The sequence below is a fragment of the Impatiens glandulifera genome, chromosome 7 (genome assembly GCF_907164915.1).
Source record: "Impatiens glandulifera chromosome 7, dImpGla2.1, whole genome shotgun sequence".
Lineage (NCBI taxonomy): Eukaryota > Viridiplantae > Streptophyta > Magnoliopsida > Ericales > Balsaminaceae > Impatiens > Impatiens glandulifera.
This window is the reverse complement of record NC_061868.1, coordinates 10,213,922-10,237,443: the sequence shown is the minus strand read 5'-3', so window position 1 is coordinate 10,237,443 and position 23,522 is coordinate 10,213,922. Positions and strand designations below refer to the sequence as shown.

At 35.1% G+C, this 23,522-nt stretch overlaps 1 protein-coding gene and 1 non-coding gene across 2 annotated transcripts; one reads left to right on the top strand and one right to left on the bottom strand.

Annotated features, from left to right (window-relative positions):
- The first annotated feature begins 591 nt into the window (after positions 1 to 591).
- Positions 592 to 22,239, top strand: LOC124946302. Its single transcript, XM_047486865.1, has 6 exons — positions 592 to 985; positions 14,314 to 14,484; positions 16,975 to 17,771; positions 18,811 to 19,292; positions 20,702 to 21,047; positions 21,766 to 22,239. The coding sequence occupies exons 1-6, from the start codon at positions 592 to 594 to the stop codon at positions 22,237 to 22,239; spliced, it is 2,664 nt and encodes an 887-aa protein (XP_047342821.1).
- TRNAT-AGU lies at positions 4,656 to 4,729 on the bottom strand. The gene has a single exon. It is a non-coding gene; the product is annotated as a tRNA-Thr (tRNA).
- Positions 22,240 to 23,522: the final 1,283 nt, after the last annotated feature.

The following is a 23,522-nucleotide window of genomic DNA, read 5'->3' as shown; positions in this document are numbered from 1 at the left end:
AACACCGTCATTCCCGTTCCCATTCCATCTCATTCTCCAAAGCAAACCGAATCTTCGGGGAGCAAGGAGAACAAATCAGTCTCCAAGGAGGAAGCAGAGGTAAATGTTCACTCTGCAACCTCCAAATCTCCTAGTAAACAAGCTGAAGAGGTTATAGCCACTGTGGGCTTAAATACCTCGGAAGCAATTCAGAATGTGGTCCAAGAGATCACAAGAGAAACCGAAGAGGACGACGTTTCAAGTCGTCGAAAGCCAGATGATCAGGTTGAAATACCTGATCAGAATGAAGCACAACCGGTCGATGAGACGGCCAACACAACAGAAATTGAACCTCCGGCTCAGGAGGGAAATATTGAAGACCAGGAACCTTCCGGTTCTGCAGGAGGGAAGACAGCCTTGGAAAACCAACCGGCCTCAACACCTGAAGGCTCAAATTAGGTAAACAAAGGCAAAGGCATTCTCATTGAAGAAACAACAGCAACCGGAACAGGCACGCTGCAAACCAGTCCTCAACATGAAGCCATAACCGGGGACGAGATTCCATACACCATTGAGCAAGAAAATGAGATCTTCAAGGAGCTCATTCAAGACATGAACAAAGGTGCAAGTGATGCGCTAGCGCCATACATCTTATGGGTGAAGCTCAGATGCGAAACCAAGTTATCCGACATGCTCCCAGGTTTCAGTGGCAACAAACAGTGGGACAAGCTCATTCAGCTGGAAGAAAGGGCACTTACTTTGGCTAACACTAACCTAATCCAACCGGCGTTTAACAAAGCTCCGGTAATCCTTGAAAATGCTCGGTTACAGGCTGTTGAAAATGCTTTTCAAGACACCCAAGGAAAGACGCTAAACCCGATCGAAATGAGGATGGCCGAACGATTTCTTGGGGTACGAGAACAGCTTGTGCGAAATCTTGATCGTCTTGACATGCAATGGTGGAAAAGTTTCCAACGTCAATTCAACAATGCCGAGTTATATCAAAGTAAGCCATTCTTTATAAGTGGTGAGACATCCGGAACCTCTGAAAACTTGGAACAAGAAGCCTCTCAACCGGTCAAAGCTCTGGACATAGATCAAATCAAGCAAGCGATGGCTGAAACAGTTGATTCATGCCTTGGAAATTTTAAAGCCGTAACCGACGAAAGAATTGCAGTGGCTGAAAATAAACTGTTAAACTCTCTACAAACCATGATGGACACGACCATGCAGACAACAGTAAAAGCCATGATTGCCGAGTCCGTCAAAGCCGCAACCGCTCCACTATTGGACATGATGCAGGCAATGGCTATTCAAATCGGGGAAATGTCCAAGGTTCAAGACACCAAAACTCTGACGCAAATCGAAAAGGATGCTGAAACCGCAAAGAAACTGCAAGAGGAAGAGATAGAAAGGGAACGGTTACAGAAGGAAATTGAAGATAAAGACTATGAGCTTGCCCAACAATGCAACGAGGAAGAGCAGGCCAACGCCCAGGAACTTTCACTGGCTCAACCGTCCCACTCGATGAATACAAGGAACAAGAAGAAGCGAAGCGCCGTTAAGAATGTGATGAAACGGGCAGAACAGAAAACAGCTTTACCGGTCGTGATAAATGCACAACCGCTTGATGAAGAAGAAGAAGAAGATCCGGAGGAACTCAATCAACGGAAGAGAAGGACAACCGGAGAATCCACAGCAACTCCAAGCTTCAGACCTCCAAATGCTCCACCGCCTCCACCACCAAAGCCAGTTTGTGCCAACTTCAATCTCAAGAATAAGGGCACCGGTCATTCAAGTGTATGGGCCGGTGTGCTGATCGATGCCGAAAGACGTGCTAGAGAACACAGAGCAAGGCAAGAAGAAGAAAGAAGACGGTTGGAGAAAGAGCTGGAAAAAGAGCAACAGAAGGGGGGATCATCCAAGCCCTAAACCTCTTTCTTTCTTTACTTTGAACAATTATGTTTTATTCTGTCTCAGAACTTGGTTACTCTGTTCTTTCTAATAGGTTCTAACATATTTCCTCGAAAATCATACTCATGTTTTTGAAACATATTTTCCTCAAAAATCATACTCATGCTTTTGAAACATACTTCTTTCAAAACAATCAAACTCATGTCTTTAAACCGGCCATACATTACATGTTTTGAATATTTATTCTAAATAATCAAAAAGGGAGAAATTGACAGAAAAATTAAGTAAATTAATTTTTCTAAACTGGCTACTAAGCAAATTTTTAAACCGGCCATACATTACATGTTTTGAATATTTATTCTAAATAATCAAAAAGGGAGAAATTGATAGAAAAATTAAGAAGATTAATTTTGGAACCGGCCATACATTACAATTTTTGAATATTTATTCTAAATAATCAAAAAGGGAGAAATTGATAGAAAAATTAAGTAGATTAATTTTTGAACCGGCCAGACGAACTAAACAGAGGTTAATCTTCATGTGCAGGTACTTCTAAAACCGTATGAACCGGTTGGGGCATCAAAAACCGGTTGCTACTACTTCAAAGAAATCAGCCTCAAGTGATCAAGTTAAAGATCAGAGGAACCGGTTCTACCTTCTCAAGCGACCGGTTAACGAAGAAGAAAGATTATACTCTCCAACCGGATGACACTGCACAAGACACAAAAACCGGATGGTTCAGAACAAAAGTCAGAAGATTCAAATTCAAGAGTGACGTACCATGACGGAAGAAACGTGTCTTGAAAGAATAAAAGAAGATCAGATCCGATCAGAAGCATGCGAGGAAAGCAATGATGCTTTGTTGATCCGATGCTGACAACCGGTAGTGGATGTTCAACACGTGTCTCAATCTGAAAAAATGGCTATGTCATCCTATGCTCAAAGTCACCTGCATGAATGACAGGTGTTGAGGAAGTTGAAGCGTGCAAGCAACCTCTCTGCAAACAGGCGTGATAATGATCGACCAATCCGCAAGAGAGAGAAGAAAGTAACCGTTGGCTACTTTCAGCTATAAAAGGAAGTCGAAACGTCTTCATTCAATGCAGTTCGGTAGTTGTAGTTGTGAGCATCATAAATTCTGAAAGTCATAAAGCATTAAATTCTAGAGAGATAAAGTCCTGTATTCCAAAATCGGTGTGTCTAAAACCGGAAGTTCTTTGTGTGTTATTGTGTTGTGTTGTTGTATTACATCAAAAGTGTGAGTTTGGTGTAACCGGCGAGTAGCGAAGTTGGGCTCGACCGGAAGTGTAATTGTAACTCTAAAGAGTTAGTGGAGATCCTTCTCATAACCTGAGAAGAAGGGGTGACGTAGGAGGGTTTGCTCCGAACATCCATAAACAAACTCTTGTCTCGTGTTCTTTCTCTTGCTTTCATTTCTTGTTTACTTAAACCTTAACCTCAAAGCCAATCATACTTCTAAAACCGGTAACTCACATCCATAAAACCAAATCCTCCTAAAAACATCATCTACAGTCGCAAACGTTGCTTCAACCTGAAACAGACATTTCCGCCCTTGAACCCGGTTCAAGAGTCTGTGACAGGTTGTGTAGTGCTGAGAAAGGTTTTAGTCTCTAACCGGACTATCACCAAAAGAGTTGTGTGTTGTAAGCGGCCACCCTTACCGAAACCGGAAAACACCCCGGTCCTCCAAGGGCGTCCCCGATCCTAACACCTATCAATTTCTTTTTCAGTTGACTCCCTTAAACTTTTCACCACAAATTCTTTGACTTCCTTATCCTTATTACTTTTCTTTGTTCCCATTTTATAAAGAACATAACAAAACAACAAAGTAGAAAAATTATAGAACATGGTATACTAGAAACCTTAGATATTACAGAATAAGATAAACCAGAAACCCTAACCTTCCAACCAAGTTTTACAGATGAATGATCGACCTAGCTATTAGAGCCGATATTGTGTCGTTCGTACCGATTGTGTCGATCGTGCCAATTGTGTTTCAAATCGAGAAACAACGCATATTTCGTTTGATTGCGGTGGAGGGTTGATCTTCTGAGTTATTATTGTTGTTGTGTATGAGGGTGTGCACGTTCTTGATTTGACAAGCGACCATGAACGACTAACAATCGCGATCACAACAAGCGAACTGCGTCCTTAATACCGTGCTGATTGTATTGTTCATGTCGATCGTGTTTTCGTGATGAGAAAAATTGTTTATCCTTTGCCAGAATTTTCGCCGTAAAATATCGTCTAAAATCTCTTGAGCTTTTCTCTTTCTTCCTTATGATTTTCCTTTGAATTCATGCCCATAGTTAAAATCACTTGTTACTCAAATATTGATTTACTCTAGTATTAATGCACAAACATATGCATACAATAATTATTTATGATAATTATTGAATGAAATGTAGCTGAGATGTTTAGAGTTATCAATTTCTAGCAAGAACATCAATATAAGCAATTAGACGGCATATTGACTCAGACCTTAACCTGCATGTCAAGATCCAAATCGTTATAAGGTTGAACTGAAATTCAAATAATCTTAAAAGATTGAGAGAAAAAAGTAAAATTGAAGAACCTTAGAACTTGAAAAAAATATAAAAATGCTCTTGTTGAAAGTTGAACTCAAGAACTCCCAACTTCTAGCAAGAACATCAATATAAGCAATCAACATATTGACTCGACCTTAACCCATATATCAAGATCCAAATCGTTATAAGGTCGAACTTTAAAAAAATATAAAATGCTCTTGTTGAGAGTTGAACTCAAGACCTCCCGCTTACTAAACGGGTGCTCTAACCAACTGAGCTACAAGAGCTACATATTCATTAATGATAACTAACTTAATTCATTTAATAATATTTCTAGTATAAATTTATTTGAAATTTTGAATATCATATTTATATATATTTATTTAGATGAGATAATATTTTAAATTATAACTTAATTAAATTAAATGTTTTAACTTTTTTATTCATATAATTTTAATAATAGAACTAATTATTTTGAATGTGTTTATAAATATGTATTAAATATTTTGTTCATTCAACTAGAATGCAACTGGGAGGCTTAATAAACCACACTTTCAGGATTTAGTAGGGTCGACAAAACAACTTGATTGAGTTGAATGTGAGTGAATTGGTAGTCAAAATCTTTATTTCATTGAAATTTGGTAGTTAAATGAGTGTTATTGATATTTTATTTTATTTATTTATAAATGACCCGTAGATAATAAGTTAACGACGTTTAAAACTATTAAGATAAAACCTCGTTTTGTATAACTTTAGCAATAAAGAACACCAAATTGTGATTTGCTGCATTTTATCTTTGTTGAGCACAATCTCTCTTTTTTTGCTTATATCAGAAGTTTTGTGATTTGATTTTTCAGTCCAAAGAGATTTTCTCTTTCATTGTAGTTAACCTTCCAAATTTTTTTTCTTCCCATGTTTTTCTACTGCATTTTCTTTAGAATTTTTAACAGTAATTGGTTTTTTACCTTTGTTGTATTTCTGTTTTTCCTAGATAATTTGTTCAGCAATACTATCAATTTCTTTTTCAACTGCCGCCCTTAAACTTTCTACCACAAATATTTAACTTCTTTATCCTTATTACTTTTCTTTCTTCCCATTTTAATGAAGAACATGACACAACAAAAAAGTAGAGTAATTACATAATATGGTACACTAGAAGCCCTAGATATTACAGGACAAGGTAAACTAAAAACCTTAACTTTCAAACCAAGTTTTACAAATGAATGGCCAATATAGCTATTAGAGTCGATACCGTGTCGTTCGTGCTGATTGTGTTGATCGTATCGACCGTATTTCAAAACAACAAACGGTGCATGATTTTTGCGATTGCGGTGGAGGGTTGATCTTCTGAATTATTATTGTTGTTGGGTATGAGGGTGCACACATTCTTGATTTGACAAGAAACCTTAAGCGACTAGCAACTGCGACCACAACAAGCGAATCGCGACTTTGATACCATGCTGATTGTGTCGATCGTGTTTTCATAATGAGAAAATTTGTTTTTCCTTTTACGGAATTTTCACCGTAAAATATCGCCTGAAATCTCTTGAGCTTTTCATCTATACTCTTATCAATAAAATTATTTAATAAACATAATATTTATCAATTTTATATATAATACTATTTTGAATGTGATTTTCGTCAACATATCTTGGTATTTCGTTGAGTGTTAAATTACGATACAAGATTTGCTGGGTCCCGATTATAAAAATTGAATGTAAATTATTTAGATGAAAAAACAAAATAATCTTGAAAGAGTCAACTAATGCTCATTAAGATTGTGTTGTTCTTTATGCACACACGTATAATGTTTTTATTCATTCTCCATAAGGGTGTGGTGGTAAAAATGGAGAGAATAATGTGTAATTTTTATGAAAATTTTCTAACTCATCGATTTGTCATCTAGTTAGTTGGAATCAAGTTAATGTTTTAAAGATAAAGAATGACTAAATATTTGAGATCTTGTTTATTTTAATAAGTCTCTTCTATAGAAATTGTGTAGTAGATTTGCAATAGAGTTTTATAGTCTTTGGACATCATGATTATATATAATTATGGTCAAGATTAGTATAGTTGGTTCACCAAAATATCTAATCATACAACAAGGTGTAAGATTTGGAGGGAAATTTATTCTATGTAGAAGAGTTTTCAAGAGCAGTTCAGATTCATTGTAGGGATGAATCTTCGATCAACTTTTAGGGCAACATTTAGTGTAGTGTGAAAAGTCTAACTATGACGTATCATGAGATTGCTTCTATTATTATATGTAGAAATGACATTATTAATGAAATGTTTGATCTCAAGTTTAGTGGTTTCATTGACTGGATTAAATATAGAAGGAGAAATAATAATTAAAGAGAGTTCTTGTTGAAAAAATAAGGCGGAAAATATTCCTTTTTGTTTTAGTGCTTTGTTTATAACATATCAATCTTCATTTAACTAAACAAATAACATAAATAAAGAGACGCGAGCTTTAGCTGAAAAACCTTTCAACGGAAGTAAAAAATCACGGAACCCTTATATCGCTTAAATTATCCACTATAATATCGCTTATCATGGGTCACACAAAGTTTTTGCAAAATAAGATTTATAATCTAACAGATTACCTAAAACTTTAAGAACAACATCATCGTTAAAGATGGCATATACATATGTAATGTATCTTTACGAATAATATAAATACTTAAACCTAGGTATCTAGAAATAGAAGAAAACAAGTTTTTCTTCAAAACGCCTACTTCGACTTGCTCTCTCTATATGGTTTTTTGTTTCCTTCTTAATTGTCTATGTTGAATGGAAACCCTTTCTACTTATTATATAGTATAATATAATATAGTATAATATAATATATATATATATAGTATTGTTAGGATCGGTGACAATAATAGAAGGAGGTTGAATATTGTTGTGCTAATTATCACTTTCAATTCGATTTTAATCCTGTTAGAGATTAAAATATGTTTCTATTTTTCACAAATTGTCACAAGCTCTTGAACGGATTCAAGTGCGGAAGTGTTTGTTAAAATTGAAGTGGTAGATACAAGACGGTTGGATGTAGAAATGAAATAACAAAATATTTTTATGGATGTTCCAAGATAAAACTCTTACGTCACCACTTCTTCTATTTCCAGAAGGATTTTCACTAGAAGGCTTTGATTCATATAACAACTACACAAACCTAGTCAGAATACAACACTTAACAACTGCCTGGTTCTGAACTCCTAGTTATTACTCTGTTGAATAGACAACGTTCTGTTCAACTTACAATATTGAAAATACACCCAAGTAGTATAGTATATTAATGCTCATCTTAGCTTTGTTAATTACAAAATAATCTTATAGAGAGAATAAACACAGAGCTTAGCAATTGATAATGTTAAGGAACCGAGAGGCTTGCCATTGTACTCTGCTGCTCTTTTATATTGAAGTCGTAGCAACGGTCGAATCTTTCTCATATATACGTGTGAGCTTTCCGTTAGATGTACACCAAATGTATGGGATCGTACACAATAATATATTCGTTGGATCGTGGTGTACCAGAATGGTAGTGCGCAAAATATTTGTTGGAACGTGGTGTATTGGATAGTACTGTGCGGTCTAGTGGAATAATAACGCACGTAGCAAATGTACATTTGTCGTATAAACTGACTTGGTAGACTACTAATAATGAATGTTGTTGTTCGCTATGCTGATGAGCAGTGTAGATAGACGGATGCTTCTTCAGACGGCTACTGAAGCAAGGTGTCTACTCGTGCTTCTTCTAACTACTGCTGAAGCAAAGTGTCTGCTCGCACTTCTTCAGATCAACACGTCTGATGAAGATAAACGTTTGTTCGCGCTTCTTCAGACCAACACGTCTGATGAACGTCTGCTCACGCTTCTTCAGGTCAACGCATCTGATGAAGAGAGCCATTTGCTCAAGCTTCTTCAGATCAACACGTCTGATGAAGAGAGACGCCTGCTCGCGCTTCTTTAGATCCAACACGTTTGATGAAGAGAGACGTCTGCTCACGCTTCTTCAGATTAACACATCTGATGATGAGAGACGTCTACTCGCGCTTCTTCGGATCAACACGTCTGATGAAGAGAGACATCTACTCACACACTTCTTCAAACCAGGATGTTTGTTGAAGTGAGACGTCTACTCACGCACTTCTTCAGACCAGGACGTCTGATGAAGATAGACGTCTACTTGCGCTTCTTGAGCTGTATCTGTGCATAGACATTTACACAACTTAGTTTTGTTCACGAACACATCATTAAAACTATGTCGCATTGATTTAAACTTATTCACTTAAGTTTATTTTAATCAATTAAAACATTTTTCCTTAATTAATTATTTATATTTTAATTAATTTTCTTTTTTCTTTATTTAACTTAATCTAACTAGTATACTATATTATACAATAATATAATATATATTATCAGTTCAAACTCAATGGGTCGGACACCCAACAGTTCTTCCCATTTACTTTTGTTAGAAATGAAGCAAGTGTCTCTATCTCAATAAGACATTATGTGTTGGCAAGACATTGATAGTTTCAATGTGAGACATTACTACAGTTTTTTTTGTTAAGATAACTCCATAAGAAGTTTTCGATTCAAAGATTACATCAAATATCTCGTTCTTTAGATGTAACGTTATTCATGGTGAAATTTTACAGATGATATGTGCATGAAAAAAATTTATATTATGGTAAGTTGTTGTATGTGTCACGAGGAGGTGAATCGACAACTCATTTAATTTTGTATTGTCAAGTGGTGACTATTTGAAGTCTTTTGTGAAGTATTGGTGAGATTAACTAGGTGATGTTCGGGCTTTGAGTAGTTACTAAGAAATTTGGATTGAGATGGTTGATATTGTTGTTTTTGGCACAATTAGAATCTCACATCGGAAAATAATGGGAGTGAAAGAAGTTTCTTAGTACATAAAAGAAACTATATTCACAATTAGTATAAATACCACATCGGAAGATGATGGGAGTTGGGGAAGTTTCTTAGTGTATAAAAGAAACTCTCCCCTCTTTGGTTTATTTCACCCAAATTTGTATCTTTTCTTCCTTATTAATTGATAGCCTTAGTGCTCGGAGACGTAGGCAACATTTTGGCCGAACTCCGTTATCAAATTCTGTTAGTGTTCTTTCAGTTTGTTTTCTTCTTTTGTGTTTCTGTCAGGGTTTTTCCCAACAAGTGGTATCAGAGTCGAAGGTTCGTCCTTGGCATGGTGGAGTCTTCAAAAGGGGCGTCAACTCCTTCTTCATCATGGACGAGGACACCGATGTCGAATTTGAAGTTTGCGGTGGAGATCTTTGATGGAACTGGGCATTTCGGCATGTGGCAAGGTGAGGTTCTAGATTGTCTTTTTCAGCAGGGTCTAGATGTTGCTATTGAGGTCAGAAAGCCAGATGGTATAGAAGAAAAAGAGTGGAATATCATGAATCGGTTGGCGTGCGGAACAATTCGATCGTTCCTGTCTAGAGAGCAGAAGTATGCTGTGAAGAATGAAAATTCTGCACAGAAACTGTGGCAAGCATTGGAGGATAAATTTCTGAAGAAGAGTGGTCAGAATAAGCTCCTTATGAAGAAGCGACTATTCCGGTTTGATTACCAATCAGGTACTACTATGAATGAGCATATAACTAAGTTTAATGAATTAGTAGCAGATCTGTTAAACATTGACGTTAGGTTTGAGGATGAAGATCTTGCGTTGATGTTGCTATCGTCCCTTCCTGATGAATTTGAACACTTAGAAACAACGTTACTTCATGGGAAGGGAAATGTTTCTCTTGATGTTGTAAGTTCTGCTTTATATAGTAATGAATTGAGAAAGCATGATAAAAGGAAAAGCAAAGTAGGTACAACAGATGAAGCATTGATGGTAAGGGGCCGTCAGCAGAGTAAATCAAAAGGGAAAGGAAGAAGATCTGAAAGTAGAGTTGCCAAAGATGAATGTGCTTTCTGTCGTGAGAAAGGACAATGGAAGATTAACTGCCCAAAGTTGAAGAAGAAAGAGAAAGATTCTGAAAATGCGAATGTTGTAGAAAACAAAAGTGATGCAGATTCAGAATACTCTTTATCGATGTCACACACAACATCACATCCTAATGCGTGAATATTGGACTCAGCCTGCACTTATCATATGACACCAGTTCGAAAGTGGTTCTTTGACTTTAAGGAGCTAGATGGTGGAGTTGTTTACATGGGAGATGCTAATACATGTAAAATAAAGGGGATAGGTTCAATCAAGTTGAGGAATGATGACGGATCCACTAGAATTATTAGAAATGTTCGGTACATACCAAATATGAAAAAGAATCTCATTTTTTGGGGGGCCTTGGAGTCGAAAGGCCTACATGTGAAATTGGAAAATGAAGTTCTTAGGGTAATATCTGGAGCGCTAGTGATGTTGAAAGCTATCAGGAAGAGTAATAATTTGTATTATTATCAAAGTAGTACAGTTAATGGGACATCATGTGTATCAACTCCCTGGAGCAGTAAAGAATTAGAGGCAACAAAGTTATGGCATATGCGATTGGGGCATGCTGGTGAGAAATCTATGCAAACTCTTGTCAAGCAAGGATTGTTGAAAGGTACAAAAGTTTGTAAGTTAGATTTTTGTGGACATTATATTCTGGGAAAACAAAGGCGAGTAAAATTTGGCACTGCTATCCATAACACTAAGGGTATTTTGGATTATGTGCACTCAGATGTCTGGGGACCTACCAAGACTCCTTCTCTTGGAGGTAGACATTATTTTGTTACTTTTATTGATGATTTTTCTAGAAGAGTTTGGGTGTTTACTATGAAGAACAAAGATGAAGTGTTTGGGATTTTTCTTAAATGGAAAACTCAAGTTGAAGACGAGATAGGAAGAAAGATCAAAGTTCTCCGAACTGATAACGGTGGAGAATACAAGAATGATCCGTTCCAGAAGTTATGTCAAGAGTGTGGCATAGTTCGACACTTCACAGTCAGAAAAACACCACAGCATAATGGAGTATCGGAACGTATGAACAGGATATTGGTGGAGAAAGTTCGATGTATGTTGTTTAATGCTGGGTTAGACAGGAAATTTTGGGCAGAAGTTGTGTCATACGCTCAACATTTGGTAAATCGCCTACCATCATCTGCACTTGGTGGCAAGACTCCATTAGAGGTATGATCTGGAAAACCTGCAACTGATTATGATTCTTTGAATATTTTTGGTTCTACTGCATATTATCATGTAGTTGAATCAAAGTTGGATCCACGAGGAAAGAAGGCTCTTTTTATGGGATTTAATACGGGAGTTAAAGAATATCGCCTCTGGTGTTTGGATGCAAAGAAAACCATTATCAGAAGAGATGTTACTTTTGATGATTATTCAATGTTGAATAAGGTAACACTATACAAGATTGATTGTACTCTACAACAGGTGGAGTTTGAGAAGATAAAGATAAGCCCAATTAGAAGTGACTCTCCGACGATAGACGAAGAGTTAAATGAGGAAGAGGTTCTGACCCAAGAACCTTCAGAACAAAGTGAATCAATTGTTGTGAATAGGCCAAGAAGAGTTATTCAAAAACAAGGTCGGTTTGTTGACATGGCGGCCTATGCATTTCTAGTCGTAGATGATGTTCCATCCACATTTTCAAATGTCAGTCGAAGTACTGAAAATGGAAAAAGGAGAGGTGTTATGGAAGATGAGATGCAATATATTCAGAAGAATGAGACATGAAAGTTGAGGCATCTACAAAAAGAGAAGAAGGCTATTGGTTGTAAATGGATCTTTACTAAGAAAGAAGGATTTCCTGAAAAAATTGATGTTCGCTACAAGGAAAAATTGGTAGTTAAAGACTACGCTCAGAAGGAAGGAGGTGATTATAATGAGGTACTTTCTCATGTTGTTAAACACTCTTCCATTAGAATTTTGTTGGCCTTGGTAGCGCAGATGAATTTAGAGCTAGCTCAACCAGATGTGAAGACCGCAGACATACACGGTCATTTGAACGAGGAAATCTACATTTATCAACCAGATGGATTCAATGTTGCTGATAAAGAAAATTGAGTTTGCAAGTTGAACAGATCATTGTACAGGTTGAAGCAATCGTCGAGATAATGGTACAAGCGACTTGACAAGTTTATGATGGAGCACAAGTACACAAGAAGCGGATTTAGTTCATGTGAGTATTTGCGCAAATTGCAAGATGAGTCTTACATCTATCTACTCTTGTACGTTGATGATATATTGATAGCACCAAAGAGCCAATATGAAGTTGACAAATTGAAGGCTCAATTGGGTAAAGAGTTCGAGATGAAAGACATGGGGAAAACCAAATCTAATTGTTTAGATTTGGTAAACATCTTCCGTGTTTGAGTCGGCGCTGAAGAGCGCCAATTGGAAGCACTGAAGGTTTATTTTTTAATATTGAAGATTAGTATTTGGATATTGTGCCAAGATGTAGATTTGTTGTTTTTGGCACAATTAGAATCACATCGGAAGATGATGGGAGTGAAAGAAGTTTCTTAGTATATAAAAGAAACTATATTCACAATTAGTATAAATATCACATCGGAAGATGATGGGAGTTGGGGAAGTTTCTTAGTGTATAAAAGAAACTCTCCCCTCTTTGGTTTATTGCACCCAAATTTGTATCTCTTCTTCCTTATTAATTGATAGCCTTAGTGCTCGGAGACGTAGGCAACATTTTGGCCGAACTCCGTTATCAAATTTTGTTAGTGTTCTTTCAGTTTGTTTTCTTCTTTTGTGTTTCTGTTAGGGTTTTTCCCAACATATATGGCATATCTATATATTTAGGTTATCATACCAATTATTTTCTGATGGACTATCTAGGTAAATAGAAATTTTCAAACATTCAATGATCGTTGTAATCCGATTTGTTTCATTCAAAATGTTATTATTATAACCTCTTTTGGAATTCGTTCCAAAAAATTGATAATTGATAGAGGAGTTAATCATGTTTCTCAAAAACTTACAATCGATAAACTATTGAGCAACGTGGTTATATTTTTTTTAAATATTCCATAAAATATATGATTACTCAGCATACAAGCTATAACAATATCCCATATTAAAACAAGTACAGAGATTACTTAGCATACAAGCTATAACAATATCTCTCATTAAAACAAGTCATCTCTTTTCACCGCATAACATCACGTATGATCGTTTTAACCTCCTTACGCCCCACTATGATAACAACTCTAGCATGAGAAAATCTCTCTATAATGTTCAATCTTCTTTTATATTTAATACGACTAATAAAACCGATTAGTCTGAGAATCAAACATATATTTAACAATGACATTCCTGCAAATGGCAATGGAGGCGAGCTCAAGAAATATCACAGCGAGACACTTAACCCCGCACCAAACATCATTCTAAAAGTTAATCGAGACCCCTCGTCCCCCATGGTGAATCTCAATTGCTCACGAAACTCTTGCATAAAGATATATATTTTACTCTAAATGTTATAGCCCATAAGACACTTAGACTTGTAGGTGAATCATCTAGACCAATCATAACCATATTTATTTCTCAACGATATTCAAAGACTATTCGTTTCAGACACAAATCTATTGCACCATTTTGAGAGAGGGTTTTATTAAAACACACAAAATTCTGGATATCTAAACCCATTGATCCTTGTATTGTTTGACCTTATCCCAACTGATCAAATGACCAAATGAGAAATTAGACGATCCCCAAATGAATTTGCTCATACTTTTATCCATTTTTACTGTCACACTCTTGGGAAAAACGAATAAAGACATCATATAAGTAGGCATAGAGATCAAAATACTCTTGATGAGAACCAAACAACCCCCTTTCGAGGTCTTTTTTTAAATTGATAATTACCGTTCATATTAGTGATGATCGAGTTTCATGAGGTTTTAGAACAAACTTTAGAATTCAATGTCATACCAAGATATAACGACGGGAGAACAACAATATTGAAACTCAAAACATTAGTGAGCTTTGTTCTTCTCCTCAACAATATAGAGTCCAAGAAAAAGATAACATATTTACCAAGATTAACCCGTATGAGTGGGCACAAAATAACCAAAGGATATTAAGAAGGTGTTTGAAATTCATCTAAGTGGCATGAATCATGCATAGAGAATTACCGGTAAAAAGAAGATGAGATATGGATAATGGAGATATCATTGCCCCACAATTCACATAACGGATAAACCCTGTATTTTTCTACAAAACTTGTCATTCTTGAGAGAGCTTCCATGATAATAACTAATAGGAAATAAGATAACGAATCACTCCGCCTAATCCCCCGAGATCTCTAAAAAAAACTATGATAATTCTCATTCACAATAAAAAAAAAATGGTCGTCGAGAAGCAAAATCTTGTCCAACCAATCTATTTTTCGCTTATTCTCATTCTACTCATGATGTTAAAGAAATTCACAATTGACGTGTTCATAAGCCTTTTCAATATATAGCTTAACAAAATCACATTTATCACATCCCAAATTAATTAAGTCAATACACTTGTTGTCAATTAATAATGCATCAAAGATTTGATGTCCCTTAATGAACGTCATCTTATTCTCAAAGGACCGTTCTTAACACCTCATGAAGTCTATTATCCAAATATTTCGACAAAATCTTATAAAAGGAATAAACTAAACTAATAAGCCTGGAATTCTTTACAACAATAGTTTTTGGAGCCTTGCGAATGATACAAATCAATGCAGAGTTTCAACTTCTATGAAACAATGAAAAAAATTAAAAAAAAATGATTGATAGCTTCCATAATATATTCTTTTAAGAAAAGGCCACGCCATCTTAGTGAAAGCCAAAGTAATATCATTGGACCCCATAGCTTTTTCTCTACAACGCCCCTTAATATCCTCCTCGACTTTCTCCACGGTAAATTGAGCTTTCAAAATCTCCTTTTGTGCCAAGTTAATGGAATCCGAAGTGATGACGCCCAATTTAGGTTTATCCTTATACGACTCTTCAAATCGACTTTTATAGAACTCAACAATACCCGTAATGGCTGACTCACTTTCATGAACAACACTTTGAACCGAGATTGAATTAATTTGTTGTTCCTAGCTCGCGCTTTAGAGATCCCATGAAAAAACTTAGTATTCTTATCCCCGACTTTAAGCCAAATAGCCCTACAATGTTGATGATCTTTGCTTTCCTCGTTCTTATACAGTGCAAACAAATCACTAATCATGTGAATCCAATAACTAACATCCTCTGTATAGATATCCCGAATCTCCTCAACTACATCAATGACATTAATCTCATTACATAATACCTCAATCTTGAGACAAAATATAGCAAAGTCTCCCACAAACCCCACAAACCAACTTGTAAGGAGTTTACGAATATCACAAAGAGCTCAGTTGATGGGGAACTCATCGGCATTTGGAACACTCACCAAGACTGCACACACGATATGAAATCATCCATAATAAGTCACTTATTCCCGAATTTGAAGACACGACTTTTTTTTGCCATCACTTTTTTTTCGAACAAGATTGGATGATAATTTGAACAACTCTATGAAAGAATCTTTTTAAAAAATATTAGCTACTCCTGAAAGATGGACTCGCTAACTAGAAAATTTTCAATACGGGAATGACAATGTTCGCCCCTCTCGTTACCTCTCCTAAAGGTAAATTATCTCCCTTCTAATGGCAAATCAATAAGGTCGAGATTTCTAGTAGTCTCAAAAAAATCACGCATAAGGCTTGTGAGCTTAATGGCCTATTTTTTAGATGGGGATTTAACTTTGTACATGTCACCCATAAAGACAATAGGTAAGTCACAAAGACTAACCACTTCTGCAATCTCATTAAAAAATCTCGGTTTTAAATTGCGGGAGAGAATCGACTCATAGATGTGGTTGTATTATATTCTTTGGGACGTGATTGTATATTTTTCGTTTTTTTTTAAATGTCCATGTATATTAAAAATAAAAAAATATTTCATCACAACGACAAAGCATTATATGAAAAGATATAAAAACAAAAAAAATGATACTCAATAAGTTAATCGAGCTCGTAAATCTTAATATCATGTTTTATTATAACGTGCTTAAACAATTTTTATCATTTTATTTTAAATATATAATTTTCAAAAATAAAATACTCTTTTTAAAGTAAATAATTCTAAATAATTTATTTTTATAGCCATCTCGAACAAGTTTATATAAGATATGTTCAAAATTTTATTAATTGTTTTTATATAAAAAAAGAAACATAAATTATGTATGTGTGTGCCCATCATCTATGATTAAACTAACTTATCATTTATATCCCATTCCTTTGACTAGACAATCCAATCCAATCCGTAGGATGAGGAGCCAATCTATAACAAGATAAGCAACCAATCCTCACCGTCCATTCTCTATATATCAATTTAGCATCCCAAGAAACTATTCCTCTTTATTTATCATCATCATCCTAAGCTTCTTCCTCTCCCTACCCAATTATCCAAAAAAAAAAATCCAATCTCTCTTTGAAACAATCTCTTGGTTTTAAACTTGATCAATTCTAAAAAATGGACTTATATGATTGGATGAAACTCTGTTGCCTTAATGGAGCGGACAAATTACTAATGTCAAGAAGAAGATCACCATTGTTGTTCAACTGTTTCGATCATTATCATTATTCTGAAACCCATCAGATAGATGCCAATATCAACTCTATGAAGATCATCCGTCGTCCAAACATTCTATTTTCATTTCCACTTTTGATCATTAAAGCAATCACTTTCCAAATCAACTTGATTTCAACCCTTTTCACAATACCCATTTGGATATCATACTATACAACCATGTTCATCATCTCCCCAACTCAAACTTTGTCGATTATGAAACAGAACTTTAAGAACAGATTGATTACAACAATGTATTATCTTTGTGATGTCACCACTGGTACTACTTCTAGTTCTGTTTCGACATCGACGGGTAGGATTAATAATGGAGGAAGAGGAATGATTCGAGATGTTGGATTGAGAATTGGGTGGGCATTGTTTTCTGCAGTTTATGTTGGATTTGTTCTTGTTGCATTGCTTGTTGTTGGGTTTTTGATTGGGAGTTTGATTGTTAGATGTTTAGTACAAGGACCGATTGAACTTGGGAAACATTCTTTGAGGTTTGATTATACCCAAGTTAGTCCTTCTGCGGTTGTTCCGATTGTGTCTCCGGCGGCGGCGGCGGCAGTTCGTTATAGGTCATCGGATGATGATGGGATTTGTTTGAGCAATAATGTTCCTGATAATCATAAGCTTAGGCTTATTGTTTCCTTGGTGTTGCCTGAATCTGAATTCAATATGAATCTTGGTGTATTTCAGGTACAATTCTTATTCTATTCTATCTACTCTTGTAGTAAACACATTCAAATGTTTTAAGAATTAAATGTTTTTAATGAAATGTTTTGTTTTGTTGTAATGATAAAGTATTTGTTGATAATGTAAATGATTTGATTTAAAAAAAAAAAAGTGGGCGATAATAAGATTAATTGTTTTTTGGTTAGGTTAGGTTTATTAAAAATATTCAACACATTTAAGAAAAAAAAATAGTTACGATTTTTATTCGTATCAATCCATTCATATAATTAAAAAATATATTTTATTTTAAAATAAAATTATTTTTTAATTATATATTAATATTTTTTTAGTCAAAATCAACCTCAAACTTATGTTATTTGAGTGAAAATAGAACTTGAAATTTTTAGTCTTTAAACTATATATATCTTAACTTGCACATAATAATACTTATTTTTAATAAGATTTTAGTTTGAAAATAACTATATTTCTTTATTTTTAAACTAGACATTTCACTTGAACAACTTTCATCATCTATTTCAAATTGTATTAAAAGTAAGGGTGTTTGAAAAAATCAAATTAGTTTGATAAAAAAAAAAACAGGTTTTGAGAGGTTATAGGAATTTTGTTCAACAAAACTTTATTTGATAGAAAATTAGGTTATTCAATTTTTAATTTGTTTAATTATTAAAATATTTTTTTGTATTTCAAATTTAATATAATTAAAATTAGAGTATTTTAATTAATTAAACTAAAACTAAGAGACCAAAAGTTACTGTGTAAAGTTTGCTAGTTTTTACATTAAAAAAATATATTTTAATTAATTAAATAAATGATTTGATAGGAATGTAATATTTTCAAACCAAGAAAATATCCATAAAAAAAATACTTTACAAAAACCCACATCAAATGTGCTCTAAGAGGTTATGATATAATAGAGAGAAATCTAAAAAGAAAACATATAAAGGACGTGGTTTTAGCTTAAATTTTGTTTTTTGTTTTTTGTTTTAAACACATTTATAAATTGATTAGTTTGGGATATATATGTGTGTGTGTGCGTTTGAAGGTTAGGGTTGAGTTCATATCAAGAAATGGTAGCATAACTGGCAGTTCAAGCCATCCATGCATGATGAAATACAAAAGTGGGATGATCCATTTGACTCAAACCCTTTTGAAGATGGTTCCTATTCTTGTTGGTTTTGAATCCGAATCTCAACTCTTGACAATTCCATTCAAAGATTTCACCTCTGAAACTCAGTTGAAACCAAGTCATTTCTTGAAAGTGGTGTTACTTCAGAGACCACAATTTCTTCTTCCCGGCGCCGGAATTCCCCACATTTATACGGCCGACATAGCTGTTGAAACCGAGCTTCCTCCCTTTAAAAGGTGGTTATGGTCTTGGAGAAGAACAATTTATGTTTGGATCAGTTTGGTTTTATTCTTCATGGAACTGGCTTATGTTATGTTGTTCTTCAGGGCTTTGCTTATTCCGGGAAGATTAAGAACAAAGCTCAGATTGCTGAGTTTTAGAAGGAATTCTATTCAAATGTAATCGCTCATGCCTCAAATCCTTTCTTCAAGAAACCAATACTCTTCAAAAATATAATATGTGCCTATACATTAATTAATAAAATCCTATATTTGGTGTTACTTAATTTGCATGCATGATTTGAGTTTATTTTTAAATTGGATAATATTTTAAAATATATATTAACAAAACTAATAACCTTTAGTTTGTGTCTTAGAAAAAGTATTTCATACAACTGGGCTAAGTCAGTCAAGAAAGACAAATCTTGGAGGCTAAACCCTGTTTTCTTGGAGTGAAATGAATATATTTTTGCTTATTAGGAATTTTTTTGGTTAAGCACTAAAAATTTACTATAGAAAATGCAGTTCAAGTAAACCCCAATAGATCTTTGTACCCTAAAAATGTGAGTGATTCGCTTATTAGATTACATGAGATATCGGAGGAAGAGTCAATTGAGTCAAACGGAGAATATTACGCTGATGAGGAGGTATGTGTGGCATTTTCGACTCACAATATGACTTTGAATGAAAAAAAATCTCCTATCAGAGAGATTCATGTTGAAGAGTTAGAAGTGTGGCCCGAAATTCTACAAAATCCCCATATTGACATATAATAAGAGGTGTCAACTCAAGAAGATTGGAGATCTACCCCTGGGTTCTTGTCAACAAAGAAAGGTGTATCAAAGCTGAATCGGATTTACTCCGAGTAATCCTATTTTAATGATTTGTAAAATATTAGCTTGGAATGTTTGTGGGATTAATGATAGCGAGAAGCGTTGTATTCTTAAACCTCTTGTGGGATCTACTAGAAGTGAAATATATTTTTTTTGTGAGATGAAAATTCTCCAGATGGATCAATAGATTGTTAGGGATCTATGCAATTGTCGATTGTGTGAATGGGTAGCACTTGACTCTATCAAGGTGTCGGGTGGGATTTTAATTGCTTGGAATGATGATGTATTTGAGAAGATGGATGTTGATGTTGGAAGATTTTCAATTAGCGTGCAACTTAGAAATCAGAGAGATAATTTTCGTTGGGTAATGTCGACAGAGTTCTTTAAAGAGTTGACAAGAGTGGCTAGTTTATGGGATTTATAAATCAGAGAGATAATTTTCGTTGGGTAATGTCGACAGAGTTCTTTAAAGAGTTGACAAGAGTGGCTAGTTTATGGGATTTATAAATCATCTTTGTTGGTGATATGAACGAAGTGAGGAACTCGTTTGAAAGAGATGATGTTAGACGATTGACTAGTCAAATGAGAGAGTTCCCTAAGACTATCGAGAATCTAGAACTTGTGGATCTTCCACTTTAAGGAGGACAATACACGTTTAGAAGAGGCAGTGACAATGGTGGGTTGTCTTAGTCTTGCATTGACAGGTTTTTAGTTAGTGAGTCAATATTTTGGGGAGTGGCTAATATTTTTCAAAAGGTACTTCTGTAGAGTTGTTCGGATCATAGACATATTACTAGAGCATAGGGTTGTGGATACGTCGTGTCGCCCTTTTAGGTTCGAGAATAAGTGGATGATCAGGGAAGAATTTGTGACGTGTGTGCAAGAATGGTGGGGGTCTCAAGTTCCTTCTAGTTCGGCATCATCGAAACTTTTTATGAATTTGAAGAACTTACATAAGCTACTAAAAAGTTGGTATGTGGGTGAACGTGCAATGTTTTATGCAAAAGTCGAGGATTTATGTACTAAGATTAATGTTCGCGATGAGGTGGAAGAGGTTCGTGACTTTTTGGTGAAAGAGGTTCGTGACCTTTTGGTAAAAGAGGTTAGCTCTCGTATTTTTCTAGTTATTAATCTTATCGAGCTATGTAAAGAAGAAGAGATCGGGGCTAGACAACGCAACCGAGCTACTTGGCTGAGAGCTAGGGATAAAATTACAAAATTCTTTCAAGGGGTCTCGAAGGCGCAAGCTATGAACAATGAAATTAACTCAATTTCGGTGCAAGGTGTTGCCTATGATTTCAAATAATATTGTGCGATTTTATAAAGATTTATTCAAGAAACCACATCGAGTTAGACTGAAGTTGGATGGTGTGAATTTTACTACTATTAGTGTGATGCAAAATGACACATTGGAAGCTCGTTTCACGGAAAAAGAAGTGGAGGCAGCGGTAATGGGTTGTGGGAGTGATAAGGCCTTGTGAAGCGATGAATTTACTATAGCCTTCTTTAAAAAAATGTGATTTTTTTTCTCAAAAATGATATAATGGAAGCGATCGAGCATTTTTATAAATTCTCATCATTTGACAAGAGTTAGAACTCTTCACTAATCTGCCTGATTCATAAAGTGCCCGAAACTATTGATGTGAAAAATTTTAGACTTATTAGTCTTGTTTCATCTTTCTACAAGATTATGTTTAAATGTTTGGCGAATAAACTACGCAAAGTTTTTTATTCACTAATCTCGACAAATCAGATGACTTTTATTAAAGGTCGCCAAATTTTTAATGCGTCCCTTATTGAAAATGAATGTATTGATTCAGCAAATTTTATGGGAGATTAGTGTCTTCGTTAAACTTGATATTGAAAAAGCCTATTATCGTGTTAATTGGGAATTTTTATTCGATGTAATGGGTAGAATAGGTATTAGAGAGAAGTGGATAGATTGGATCAAATTATGCGTGTCGACAGCTAAGTTCTCTATAATTGTGAATAGAAGCCCTAAAGGTTTTTTCGAAAGCTCAAGGGGAATCAGGCAGGGTGATCCTCTTTCCCCATTCCTGTTTGTAAATGTCATGGAAGCTTTTTTAAGAATGTTGGCTTTTGCCGAGAATACTAGCCTAATTAAAGGAGTGGATTGTGGGATGAGGAGGTCTCCATTTGTCATTTGCCATTTGTCATTTGTCATTTCTTTTTACGAACGATACCTTATACATGATTCAAGCCACTCGTTGAAATTTCAAGCATCTTCGGGATATTCTCTAGTTGTTTGGAGCATATTCTGGATTGCGAGTTAACCTCGGTAAGTCTAAGATCTATTTCTCAAACTTCGTATCCAATAGAAGTAAGATGATACTTTCGAGCATCTTGGACTTTAGGGTGGGATCATTTATGTTTACTTATCTTAGGACACCTTTAGGTTCTAAAGCCCGTTTTATATCTTCTTGGGATCCAATCATCGCCAAAATGGAAATAAAGTTACCAATCTAGAAGAGAAAAATGATTTCAAAAGGTGAGTGTTTGATTCTCATCAAAAGTACTTTAGAATTTATGTATACTTACATGATGTCTCTATTTCTTATACTTAAAAGTGTAGCTATGAAAATGGAAAAAAAAATATTGTAAATTTCTTTGGGGTCCTCTGAGTCATCCTTCCGTCATTTGGTAAGTTGGGATAAAGTGAAAAATTTTAAATACCAAGGGGGCTTGGGTATACGAGATTTGAATTCGTTTATCTGGTGTAGTAAATACTTCTTGGAGCCTACCTCTTTGTGGACTATTATGATTAGATGCAAGTATGGGAAGGATTGGTCTAGCTGGTTAACCAAACCTATTAATTGTGTAGTAGGATGTAGTATTTATAGTGGCATCTCATTAATGTGAAAGTCTTTTCGTGGACAATGCAAATTTTTGGTTGGCGATGGCTCTTTGATTTATTTTTGGGATGACGTATGGTGTAGTGTCTGAAGTCTTTCATCATCATACTCAGCCCTTACCTCGATTTCTATATGTAGAGATGCTACAGTCAAAGATATGTTTGATGCGAGTTCTAATGGTTTTGCAATGACAACAGGTATAAAAGAAGACTAAATGTTGAAGAGTTAGTTTCACATGATAGAGTGTTGAACTTGGTGGGGCGTAAAGAGGTGAATCCTTTTTTGTGTGATATTTTGCATTGGGAAGATATTGATAATTTTAAGGTTAGTCATTGTTACTCTTTAGTTACGGAGAATAGTCCTTACGGTCTCATATGGAAGAAGTTGTGGGACTCTAAGTGCATGAAAAAATGATGTATTATGACAAGTCGTAGTAGAATGTGTCATAAAGAAGTGGAGTCGGCGCCTCACTTGCTCTTACACTATGATGGAGTGATTGTGATTTGAAACTTATTATGGAACATGACTAGTATTCATTGGGTTATGCCGGAATTCATCGTTAGTTGTTGGGAAGTGTGAATAGAGACCGTGAGTTCAGTTGGTCTGAGTCGTTGGGTCCCTTCCCGCTTATCTTCTGGATGACCATTTGTCTTGAAAGAAATCGTAGAACAATCAAATTATTGATCAATGCGTTTAATTCATAA

What these genes read in the sequence shown, in the direction of transcription:
- LOC124946302 (XM_047486865.1), top strand. Translation starts at nt 592, where the DNA reads ATGAACAAAGGTGCAAGTGATGCGCTAGCGCCATACATCTTATGGGTG. An exon ending in TGAATCTTGGTGTATTTCAG is followed by an intron (nt 17,772 to 18,810) that starts GTACAATTCTTA and finishes GTGCGTTTGAAG; the next exon opens with GTTAGGGTTGAGTTCATATC. An exon ending in GTGACCTTTTGGTAAAAGAG is followed by an intron (nt 21,048 to 21,765) that starts GTTAGCTCTCGT and finishes GTATTGATTCAG; the next exon opens with CAAATTTTATGGGAGATTAG.